The sequence below is a fragment of the Hyaena hyaena genome, unplaced genomic scaffold (genome assembly GCF_003009895.1).
Source record: "Hyaena hyaena isolate Hyena2069 unplaced genomic scaffold, ASM300989v1 scaffold_121, whole genome shotgun sequence".
Classification (NCBI taxonomy): domain Eukaryota; kingdom Metazoa; phylum Chordata; class Mammalia; order Carnivora; family Hyaenidae; genus Hyaena; species Hyaena hyaena.
Genome location: NW_024080753.1, coordinates 1,623,979 through 1,636,729, shown reverse-complemented (window position 1 = coordinate 1,636,729; position 12,751 = coordinate 1,623,979). Strand labels below are relative to the sequence as shown.

Genomic DNA, 12,751 nt, shown 5'->3' with positions numbered 1-12,751 from the left:
CAAGCAGGCTCTGTGCTGCCAGTGCAAAGCCCGACGCGGGGCTCCAGCCCTCGAACCGGGAGATCATGACCCGAGCCAAAGTCGGACGCTCAAGCAACTGAGCCACCCAGGCGCTCCCTCCTCTTTAGTTTCAGAGGACACAGAAACCTCTGGAAAGTCTGGAGACTGTATTTTACAGTTTCAAAATAAAATTCTTCTTCCTGCTAGATAGTTCATATTATCTTTGCTGTGCAATTAGGTGAGATCTTTTTAAAGAAATTTTAAAGTTAATTTTCTTAATTTTGGGAGTAAGGAGGAGAGACAGAGTGCACGTAGGGGAGGAGCAGAGAGAGAAGGAGACATAGAATCCAAAGCAGCCTCCAGGCTCTGAGCTGTTGGCACAGGGCCCGTCGTGGGGCTCAAACTCGTGGACCGTGAGATCATGACCTGAGCTGTGAAGTCAAACACTTAACTGACTGAGCCACCCAGGCGCCCCACAATTAGGTGACATCTTTTGTGCAAACATCATGTAGTGTTTATAATGATTTGTCTTTAGCCACTAATGTAAGTAAAGATGTAATTAATGTTTGAATTAAATATCATCAGAGATACATGCAGAGATTCTCAGAGAATGTGTCTGACGAGTCAGTAGAATGATTCCTTTGAATGAATTCTCAGTGAAAGGGGAATGGAACCTATTAAGCACATTATTTACATTAGGTACAGTGCTACGTTCTCTGCCTACTTAGTATCTTCACAGGTCTGCTGATTTAAGCATTATTTTAAAAACTTTTCATGCCTAAGGTGGGGCTTAACCTCCCCACCCTGAGGTCAAGAGTCACATGCCCGTTCTACTGACTGAGCCAGCCAGGCGTCCCTGAAGCATTATTTTTATTGTTCTTCCCTTCTGTTATGGACTGAATGTTTGTGTCCCCCAAATTCATATGTTGAAATCTAATCTCCAGTGTGATTGTGTTAGGACAGACCTTTGGGAAGTGGTGAGGTCATTAAGGCGGAGCCCTAATGGGTGGAGCTAGTGTCTTCATACAAGAGGCCAGAGGGAGCCCCTTGCTCGTCTGCCACATGAGGACACAGCAAGAAAAATGCCATTTCTGAACTAGGAGGGGGCTTCTCGCCAGACACTGAATCTGCTGGCGACTTGATCTTGGGTTCCCCAAACTCCAGGACTCTGGGAAATAAATTTTTGTTGCCAATAAACCGCCCAGTTTATACTATTTTGTTATAGTCGCCCTCATGGACTAAGACTCCCTCTTCTAGAAAAGGACACTGAGCATATTAATTTGAGTTGTATTTGCCTGCTTGTAACTGAAATAATAGTGGTTTAAAGGAGGTGCAGGTTGTGTGTCTGTCATATAAAAAAGGTGTTCAGCGTTCAGGAGTCCGGCCTAGAACAGCAGCTCCTGTCAGGGGCCTCAGGCTCAGGCTCAGGCTCCTCCAGTCTTTGCGCTCCCCAACGTGGCTTCCTCGCGGGGCTGAGCCGTGATTCAAGATGGCTGTTATGCCCAAGAATGGAGAAGTCCAAATTGTTCTGGAAATCACAGTCTTTTCAAGCGCACGTGGAACATTTAAAACTACTGACTATGAACAAGGTCATGAAGCAAATCTCAACAATTATCAAAGAGTCATTATCATACAGACCACTTTCCCTGACTAGAATGCATTAAAATGAGACGTCAATGCACACTTGGAAATTTTGCGACAGATTTTTAAGGGTAATGGACAGATCAAAGAACTCAGTCATATTTAAAATGAAGCGAAAATGGCTTACAGTAATACTTATGGTATGCAGCTAAGATTGCACTTGTTGGAAAAGTCGTAGCCATAAAAGCATATGTGAGAAATGTTTGACTCAAGAATACACAGGGGTGCCTGGTGGGCTCAGTCAGAAGAGCGTGGTGCCTCTTGATCTTAGGGTTGTGAGTTTGAGCCCCATGATGGGTGTAGTGATTACTTAAAAATAAATACGCTTAAAAGAAAAAAGAATATAGGAAAAAACTCCCAGGAATATAAACCTAAAAAAAAAAAAAATGGAAGGAAATAATAAATGCCTACAGAAATTAATGAACCAGAAAAAAAGAGCAAAGACAACCAAGAAAACCAAGAGCCTGTTTTTGAAAAGAATAATAAAGTAGGAAAACTACAGGCAAGACTAATCAAGAAAAATGAGACAAGATGCAAATAAATGATATGAATTATAAAGGGGACTGTACCTATAAAATTTATCACAGATTTAAAAAGCATAAGAATATTATAAATAATGTGTATATCCGTAAAACTTAAACAAAATGGATGATTTTCCAAGTATATAAATCTGAAGAGTATGTAAGTTATGGTCCTGCTTTTTATTAACTGTATATTTATATGTAAATATCATCAGAGAAAAAATGTTCAAATACTTTGTGAGTGGTTAACTATGGGATACAAATTTAGGACTTTTTGTTATTTTGATCCGTCAACACTTTCTAATTTTCAATAGCAAATATAGACTTTAAAACCCATTAAGGGCCAACTGGGGAGGAACAGAGGAAGCACCCATGGGTCCCGCTGCCTTCAGGAGTTTAAATGCCCGTGCCCCATCACGCACCTCTTTAGGGAGGTCGAGGCCACCATACTGTGTGACGTCCCCAGGCCCATTCTCTACCCTTCCTCCTTCAGGGAGCGGTCTCCCCAACTCCCAGTCTTTTTCAGCCCAAGACTAGACCCTTGCGTCTATGCAGCCTTGTCCCATTCTCTGGCCCATTTCCAGTCCCCCAAGGTCCAGGCTTTTGGGGAGAGTGGGGTTGAGCACAGCGGGGCCCAGAGAGTGTTGGACCGGGTCAAAGGACTGAGACAGTGAGCCACACGGGCCCGGACTCCTGTCCCCTGGCTGCCCCTTTCTGGCTTTCTGAAGCTGGTCATGTTTTGCAGCTTCTCTCACCTTTAGTTTGTTAGTGAAAATGCTCGTGTTATAAAAGGAGGTGAAGTGTAGGAAGCAGCCACCAGACAGTGGGTGCTCAGTAAATGTGGGTTCTTTCCTCTGCTGTTGTTTGTGGTTAGAACTCGTGTTCTAGTAAGCCTGGGCTGGGAAATGAGGACTCGGTGTGTACCGCTGTTGCTGAGCGTGTGGGGTTCGGCGTCCCTGGACTGGAGCAAGGTGGGGGGCAGAGCTGGAGGGGAGTGTGGACATGCAATTGATCACCTACCCGACTAAATGCATTTCCGCTACCGGGAGAGAGTAGCAGAGTCTTTCCACGGACTATAAATATTATACTGAGGGCGGAGGGGGTGGGGGGCGGTGGATTTTCAGCTGGTTGCCCTAGAAAGATGTCAGGGTTCCAAGGAAGAGAACCGCTTTTGCTTTAGGGACCCACACACGGAGGGTACCAGGAGGTGAGGCTGCCCCCTGCTGGACATGGTGGGGGACAGTAGAGGGCGAGAAAAGTCATGGACTGAAAATTCGAGAAATTTCCCTGGATGTGCTGGGGGAAGAAACGTCTGGGTGCAGGTCTGGACAGGCACGGAGTGGCCCAAGGCATCACATCAGGTGGGGAGGAATCGAGAATTCAGTCAGAGCAGGAATTCAGAGTCAGGAGACTTTAAATCTCCCTCGTACCCCATGCCAGTCGTTCGTGAAAATTTAGGGCAAGTGCTAGGTTCTCTGCTATTTGTGATGAATGCCTGTCTGACCCGTTTGGGAAAAGAGGATTCCAGAAAGCTGGAGGAATTGGGGGGTGTCCGGATTGGCTGTGAAAAGCTGGGTAACATTGTCTCCATGTGCTGAAAGAAGTGACTTCTAGGTTAGCCTGGGGGTGTTTCATTATTTTCAAACTTGAGCTGAACTTTTCGCCACACTGTGCAGGATTTGAGTGAGGATTTGGCACCTCTTTAAGGATTTTACAATGAATCAGACCCTAAAAATCAACTTTAGTTCCTCATTGTTCTCCAAATGCCTGTTGGCACTAAGAAAGGTTTCCTTGGGAACTGTTGACCATCTTCTCTGCAAAGTTGGAAATTTCGCTTCTAAGAGGCTGCTCCTCCTCTCGCCTCTCAGGCTGCCTCTGCCCTTCTTTCTTCCCTTGCCCCTCTCCCTGAAGCAGGAAGGTAGGCCCACTACCCCTCCCGGAGCCTTCCCTGGCCTGGCTCCTTGCTCAGTGCCTACTCATCACTTCCATTCCCAAGGCTGTGCTTCTTCCAGAGGTGAAGGCCTCTCAAGATGGCGGCTCTGGCCGCTGAGTTTTGGATGCCCACCTTCCACCCGAGTGTCCTGAGTGCCTTAATCTCACGGTATTCCTGACGATGAGATGATCCCACTCCTTCTCATCCATTTAGACTTCTGGTGGGCTGATGGCATGATGGCGCTCCCGGTCACCAGGGCCGGGTCCTTCACTGCGACAGGTAACTCCGTCCTGCCTCATCACCTGCATCTGGCCACCCTCTCCTCTCCCACCCTGCACTGCAGGCAGGGCGGGCTCTCAGGGCGCTGTAATTGACCCCTCTTTGTCTTTGCTTAGGTACCAACCATTCTCACCCCTCCAAATACCCTCATCTCTGGCTGTCCAAATCTCAGGGTGAGATGAAATGTTTCTCCCCAGGATGTTTCACCTGCTTCCTCAGCCCAGCATGTCGCCCCTCTCCTGTGGACCCTCCAGAGCGTTTTACCCAGGCATTCTCATGTCCACCTACCGACGTCTACACTGTGAGCTCAGTGTCAGCGGGCTGCTGAGCTGATCCGTCCCCTTAACTCCTTTAGGATCTTGTACATACTCGCACCCAATAAGTGGGTGTTATGGCCATCAACACCCCATGTGCATCCTTGCCTGTCTCCCCAGCCTGCGGATAACTTTTGTGAGGACTGGACTAAGCACGATTCAACTCTGTGTCCATGAGCAGCTGAGCACTGTGGTGGCTTGACCTAAGTGTATGATAAGTGCTGAATTGAATGGTTGAATCATAATCATAAATCATAAATCACTTAGCGTTTACTGTACCTCAAAGAACTGTAACATTAAAAGTCTTGAATAAAAGTAGATGAATCTTTATCCAAAGGATAAAAAGGGGCTAGAGATAGAGGGGCTCTAGGAGAATGTGGTGTGACAGGAAGGGAAGCCTTTGGATGGAGGGAGGGATGAAAAAAGACAACCTCTGGGGGGCTATGGAGACCATTTTTCTTTGGGAGGAAAGGAGCAGAAGCCAGATTGGAGTCCCCTGAGGACAGATGTAGAAATGGAGACAAAGAGCACTGATACTCTTTCAAAAACTTTGCCTATAAAGAGGAGGAGCTGTAGACAGGAAAATAGATGTGAAAGTGGGATCGAGAGGGACTTTTCTTTTACAGTGGGATATACCTCACTATGTATAGAAGCTGATGAATGGTGAAGAACTGAGAAACTTGATTACATAGAAATTATTTTTTCATGAAAAAGCAGGAGAAACACCAGGAAAGGAAGTTTGCAACACACTTAACAGGTGTAGTGCATGGTTTGGACTATTCAAACCGAACTGCAAAAAAAAAAAGTATTTTGTTTTCTTAACTGCACTCAGTTCGCTCCTCAGCCCTCATTTCTTAATGCTTATTATTTATTTATTTATTTATTTATTTATTTATTTATTTATTTATTGAGAGAGAAAGATACAGAGTGCAAGCAAGAGAGGGGCAGAGAGAGAGAATCTGAAGCAGGGCTCCAGGCTCTGAGCTGTCAGCCCGACGTGGGGCTCAGACTCACAAAGTATGAGATCATGACCTGAGCCGAAGTCGAATGCTCAGCCGACTGAGCCACCCAGGCGCCCCAGCCCTCGTTTCTATTTGCAGAAGAGAGCATAATCAAAAGCCACAATAATGAAAATATCCCCTCAGAGTAATGCGGTTGTTTCCAATATATTCATCCTTAAAACCCAGGTCATCTGTTCTGTCTTCAAATAATTCACACCTTCTCAGTGCGCTTCCCTCGGCCTTTGTACGTACTTCTAATGCTCACACTGTGAGTCATTACGCATAGCACAGCTGTGTGTCTAACTTGACCTTGGGTTTGTCGGCAGCAAGGACACTCTCCTTGGCTAATGTATGCGCGTCGCCCGTGTGGATCTGTCAACTCTTATTGATTAACAGTCACTTATTGGGGCGCCTGGGTGGCTTAGTCGGTTGAGCGTCCGACATTCGCTTAGGTCATGATCTCGCGGTTCTTGGGTTCGAGCCCCGCGTCGGGCTCTGTGCTGACTGCCAGCTCAGAGCCTGGAGCCTATTTCACAGTCTGTATCTCCCTCTCTCTTTGACCCTCCCCTGCTCACGCTGTCTCTCTCTCTCTCTCTCTCTCTCCTAGAAATAAATAAATATATATATATATAAAGTCACTTATGTGCCCCGTGTGTGACACTGTTGTTGTGTTTGGTGGGACCATTACTGCATTTGTCACATTCGCATTTGTCACATTCCTCAAAAGGATGTTGCGGTAATTAAATTTTCTACCGCTGCTTGGGAGTTTTTTCCAAGACTCAAATTCCTCTTCGATTCCCACCTCCTCCCAGTCTTCTTCCTTCTCCTCATTCTTTTTAACTGAAGTAAACAGTAAGACGCACAAAAATTAAGTGCATAGCTCACTGAATTTGTACCTCTTAGCTCAAGACCCAGGACATCTTCTGTCCCCAGAAGGTTCTTTGATGCCCCTTGCTAGCCGGACCTCACCTTCTCCAAACATTGCTATGTTCTGATCTCTAGCACCACAGACTGGCTTTGCCTGTGTTTGAACCTCATGTAAGCTGAGGCGTACAGCTGGTATTCCTTTGTGTTCAGGGTTTTTTTGTCTAACGTTGTGTTTGTGAGATGCAAACATGTCAATTGTTCTTTTTCATGAGGGTGCAGTATGTGTGTGTATGAATAGTAACCACAGCTTTAGTACCAAACTATTCTTATTATCATTATTTTAAAGAAGAGTTCTTTCTGAAACCTAGAATATTATTTTTCCACAGGAATGTTTGGTTTTGTAATATTTTTCCTATCCTAAATGGGTCATTGACACATACGTAAGAAAGTGTCCATTTTCAGAAAGCAAAATTAAAAAGTAGGCACATAAAAATGAATAAACCCTTAATCCCTTTCCAAAGTGGATCTTTCAGATTCAGAGTGGAGGACGAGGCTGAATGTGAGTTTTGGACCCCGGGAATAGCAGGGAGGGGGCTCCTCCAGTCGACAGCTCTCTGCCTGATGTGCTATGTCGTGTCTCCCCCCTCCTCTCCTCGCATCAATGATTTCCAGTGAGATGAGTCAGAAAACGGTGAAGGAGGGCCCCAGACTCTCCAAGAACCAGAAGTTTTCGGAGCACTTCAGCATACACTGCTGCCCGCCTTTCACCTTCCTCAACTCCAAACGCGAGATCGTGGACCGGAAGTACAGCATCTGTAGAAGCGGCTGCTTCTACCAGAAGAAGGAAGAGGACTGGATCTGCTGTGCCTGCCAGAAGACCAGGTGAGCGGGCGCCGGCCGGGGCCCCGGAAGGTGGGGGGGCAGGGCCCGCCTCCCTGTGCCCAGCTCCTGCCAGCATCCCTTAGGCAGCCGAGGAGAGCCACGGCTCCAGCCTCCAGCTTCTTTTGGCCCCCTCAGCACCAGCCGCCGGGCAACATCCCCCAAGAAGCCCAAGCAACAGCCAGCGGCACCCCCCGCGGTGGTCAGAGCACCTGCCAAGCCACGGTCCCCTCCGAGGTCCGAGCGTCAACCGCGCCCCCGCCCAGAGGTCCGACCACCACCAGCCAAGCAGCGGCCCCCTCAGAAGTCCAAGCAGCCGCCGCGCAGCAGCCCCCAGAGAGGGCCGGGCACCAGCCGTGGGGGGTCCCCCGTCAAAGCTTCTAGGTTCTGGTAACACCGTCTCTTCCCTTTTGTTGCCCCCGCCCTAAGGTTAGTAGCTGCCTCCTGTGTTTACTAACGTCTGGGTTCCCTCAGTGGCCCTCTCTCGGCCTTGCCAACCCGGTGTCAATTCCCTGCATTAAATCCCCTTCTTTGAAATACCTAGCGTGGCTGCTGTTTTCCTCATAGAGCCGGAGAGCAGTACTTCAAGGGACAGTAGCCATTGCTTCTTTTGTCTGTGAGGACTGCAAGTGATTGCCTTATCAACTCAGAGTATCCACCCCAGAAATAGAGCGTGCAAAGGAGGCCCTCCGTCGCTGTGCCTCTTGGACAAGAAGGGCGACTCTAGGGATAACTGAGCATGTGTAGAAAAGGAGAGGTTTGGCCAGGTCCTCCACCCGTCCTCCTGAAACACTTCAGCTGCTGTTCATCTCAGTGGCAACATCATTCATTCATTCATTCACTCATTCCATCATTCAACGATCTTGATAGCATTCCCCAGGGTTCCATGTATCATGGTGGGGGGAATGGGAATACATCAGTGAAAAGTCAGTGGTAACTCACCAGGATGAAACAAGGGAGTAGATGGTCACAGTGTAGGACGTACATACCTTAATATTGTCATAATCAGTAAGTGCACTGGGGCTATGGGAGCCTGGAGCAGCGCTCGGCCCATCTGGGGCTTCAGAGAGGAGGTTAGTCTAGGGTAAGTAGACTATGCAGAGAGAAGGTGAGCCAGAGATGCATTTGTATGTCTCATCTTAGGTGGGTCAGTTTTTTTTGTTTTTTTTTTTTTGTAGACTCCATTTTTAGAGGTGTGTTAGGGTCACACCAAATTGGAGGGCACAGAGATTTCCTATATACTCCCTGCCCACACACATGACAGACCAATTTTTTAGTCCTTTTAACATTTGGAAATGAAGCTGCTTTGAAGGTTAATGGGGAGTGTTAATTGTATTTGAGATTCTCATACTTACTCTGCATAGCCCGTTACAAAGTGTGCTTGTCCCTTGCTGTTTACCGATTTACTCTGCAGAAGAATCAAATGAGGAGCGTATTAAGGAGGCCTCCAGAGAATCCAGTTCCCTGAGTGACCCATGAGATCTGCAGATCTGCATTTCCAATAAGTGGCACTTCCACCCTAGCATAATGACTCCGTTGGAATGCAGACCACCCTTTGAGAAGCACTGACCAAAACGATGCATAAGTAAATGACCCACATTATCTGTGATGTGCGGTAAAGACATGTGGAGGGGGCCACAAACATGGCACCAAAAGCGAGAGCATTAAAAATATGCAAGATCAGGCGAGGTTCATTTGTGAAAGAGGTAACAGGCTGCCAGTCTCTAACTCCGGAACAGGAAGTTGTATGCTGGGTGACCGAGTCGTTAATCATGGTCTCCCAAGGAGCCCGAGTCCAGGGAGCCTGGCCAGGTGAGCTGTGATTGACGGCAGTGGTTAGGAAGTGTGAGAAGTAGAGGAAACAAATCGGATACGAGGCAGGTCATCTGTGGGGGTGGCTTCAGGCCACCATTTGCGGTGAGTTTGCGGTGGCTCCTTGGGTGGCTGGGAGTTCAGGCAGGGCGTGGACAATAGATGGAAGGCCGTGAAGGCCAAGTTCATCTGTCTGTGCCCAGCTAAACTCAAGGACATCCTATGATGCTGTGTCTGATCTGATTCCCTCAGTTAACTTTCTCAGTGGCTATCAGGCTGGCCTTGCCTCCTCAGCTTGTCGCTCACCCGGGATGGGGGGACCCAGAAGCCTCTGCTCACGGTGCCCCGTGACACAGGATGCACCATTTGGGCCCTTCCTGAGATACTCATTTTTCCTTCTCAGATTCCCTGAGGGGATGCACTGGAGCCATTGCTTCACCACAGGTTCATTCCCTCTGCTGATGCTCGTTGGCTCTCCCAAACCAAAGGGGTGAGGGGAAGGTTAAAGGGGGAAAAATCACTCTTAAGCAGAGTGACTAAATTGCGCTTAAAGAAAGGGCCAAACAGGATTTTCTGAAGCAGACTTGCTTTCTGAAATGGCGCCATCCCCGAGTTCTGACCTTTAAAGGTTAAACAAATAGTGAAAAAACCTTTCGGATCCTTAGTAATTCCCTTGGATAGATCTTAAAAACTAGAGAATATTCAAGTCTTAGGATCTGATTGGTATCATTCCTTGAAGCCTATGGAACATTCTCATATCTGATGGGAGGAAGGTCTGGCATCTCCCTTTTAATTTATGCTCTCAGTTCCTCAAGATTTTAGGATTCACAGGTCGCCCTTGCCTTTAGGGTTGACACATGTTTCCGGGGCCAAGCCTCTTCTGGCTCCTCAGGGCTCTGCTTTGGGAGCAGAGGATCTGTGGATTTGTGGAAGCCACTGGGGCCTGTGAGTGACGGGGGCCAGGCGCACATCTCTGGGCAGTGCTGTGTGTGCCTTTGACTCATCCCTTCACCGAATGTCTTGTACCAGATTGGGCCCCGCACACCAGAAGCTTGGAGGGCCAGTCTTTCTCCACATGTATTTTCTAGCCTATTCATCGAGACCATGTGCACAGCAATGCACCAAGCTCGGGGCAATCAAAGAAAATGACGTTCGCCCCCCGGTCCAGCTGCTCAGATGGGATTTCTGAGCGGTCCCTCCCTCGATGCTGCTTCTCTTCCCTCCAGGAACCGCCCCGAGCTCGGCTGCCTCCACCCCCAGCCCGCATCCAGGGGTTCTACCTGCCTGGTCCTTCTCCTCCTCCAGCTGCTTTTTCTTTCTCGTTTCACTTCAGCAGGTGATGAAATCAAAGCCCAGGAGAGATAACTGTATTGCAAGAGGGTAAAGTTCGAAGTGGCTCTCAGCTTCTCCCCAGAATTTGGTCTTACAGAGACAGAGTGCTTAGCTTTGAGTGTCAAGTTGAAGCAAGCAGGGCTCGGTGTTTTACTGACCATGCACTGTCCTGGGCTAGGCGTGACAGGGCATCGCTTCTAAAGGTTAAGACAAATGCACCCACTGAATGACTACATGCTGGTTACATTGGTAAGGGAGTAGAAACCACCCTACTTTCCCCTTGACACTGTGGAAGAAGATATATGTATATCTATGTCTACGTCTATGTCAGTCTATCTATCTATCTATCTATCTATCTGTCATCTATCTATAACACTATAGTTTCGAGTTTGTTTGGAATTATCAGCACTGCCGAACAACAATGCAATTCTAAATGCTTACATATTTGACAAGCTAGGACTTACTTCCAAAGAGTGCTGACCCAGAGCAATTATGCCGAGGCTCTGAGAGGGCTCACTGACAGCACCGGGTACCGGGGTTGAGGTTCAGACTGTTAGGTAGGGGTGTCTGCCTGCTTTTCAGGCGTGCAGACCCAGACATACTCCAGACACTTTCTATGATACGACGTGCTCTCCTTTTGTCCTTCCTCATGCCAAGAGGCACGCTCTGCCATTTTGTACTTCCTGGAAAACCACAGATCATTTTCTCTTTTTTTGTGCCGGACTGGCTAAACTAGCCCTTCTGTAAATTCTCTTTGAATTTACACAGCAAAAACATTGATTTTGTATTCACGTCTTAGGAAGAATTTATTTCCTACGTGCTTGTGGAAAAATCGCACCCGGGCAGATATTATGCTTACTTGCATCCCCGTGTTTACACTCTGCCAATCTATTTTTGGTCTCATCAGCCAAACAGAATCAGAAATTCACCTACCATTTCCCAGGTAACAGCAGAGTCAGGGAAAGGTAACTCTCAGCTCAGGCTCTGGCTCTGCCTGCCTTTCAGAGAGTTTCGTTGCTTTCATGAGTTCGGATGAATGAACTCCCGAGTCTTGCTCTACCTAAGGCACGCATCCCTTCCGGTCCAGGAGCGGGCGTCTACACGTGGTGCCGGTCTCCATAGCACAGTGCCTGTGCAGAGCAGGCGCTCAAGGGCCCAGGTTAGCCAGAGAGGTCTCTGGGCCCATGAGCTTTGTGTGCTCTTCCATTTGGACAGCTCCTGCCTGGTTCCACGCCCCCAGTCTAGGGCACATGGTTGGCCGCTCTCTCTAACAGCCTCAGTGCCATTGCTGCCCATCCTCTGGCCACACTCATCCCACCAATCCCTCACCGTGCCACCGTGAATGGATGAGCACCAGCCTCTCTCCAGACTAGTTTGCCTCCACTGGCCCCAACATGTTTATCAGGATATGCATATGTCTTTAAACCCTTTCTGCCAGTCCCAGAGCTGGAAGCATTTTCTCCTGATGAGGTCAACCCCCCATGTGTGATCTGCGTGGTCTTCCTCCCCCCCTCCCCCCGCCCCGTGTTTCCTCCAGCTTCTTGCTGCGCCTCCCCAACAGTAGCCTTTTTCTATTGTCTAAAGAGAAAGTGCTTTCGCTTCTAAACATGCTCAATTGTCTCTTAATGACTGAGTTGTCTCTGGCCCTCTCTTCTCTCTCCCCTTCTCAGGCAAATTAAAAAAAAGATCGTGTAAATTCATCACCTTTACCTCTCTGCGTTGCATTTACTCAGCTGACTGCGCCTGATTCTCCCTGTAGCACCTCACTGAAATTTCTCCCGTGCAGGTTCCTCCAGAAGCAACAATGCAAGGCCAAGTTGTTTATTTGTGGGGGGGGGGGGAGGCTGGAGAAACGAGGAAGTGACACAGAAAGGGAAGCAGATGATAGTGTCATCAAACCAGTTCTCACTGTGGGCTCCTGGGGCGTAAGCCTGCTAGCTCTCCATCCAAGGAGCGAAGGAGCCGGGCCGTTTATACACCAGGCCTCCAGTCACTGGCCAACCGATTCTGCCTTGAGGGCAGTGTTAATTCCTTGACACTTCTGGCCTGCCAAGCGGATGGCAAAGTGAGCTGCTGTAGCAGGAAACAGCCCCCAGGCCGAGAAAGGCATCTAGAATTTCAGCCAGTGTGCACACAGGGGTACAGGCGACGGGCCAGGGACGGGCAGCATCT

At 48.3% G+C, this 12,751-nt stretch overlaps 1 protein-coding gene across 2 annotated transcripts in view; it reads left to right on the top strand.

The window, feature by feature from the left end:
- LOC120235076 (myelin associated oligodendrocyte basic protein) overlaps positions 1-12,751 on the top strand; it is a 39,554-nt gene that overhangs the window by 11,081 nt on the left and 15,722 nt on the right. Inside the window, exons 2-3 of one of the 2 annotated variants that reach the window (XM_039237193.1) lie at positions 7,229-7,438; positions 7,574-7,819. In XM_039237193.1, the coding sequence (XP_039093124.1) occupies positions 7,233-7,438; positions 7,574-7,819 (452 nt within the window). In that variant the 5' untranslated portion in view covers positions 7,229-7,232. Of the gene's footprint in view, positions 1-7,228; positions 7,439-7,573; positions 7,865-12,751 lie in introns of both variants that reach the window. The other variant, XM_039237194.1, reaches the window with a different exon arrangement.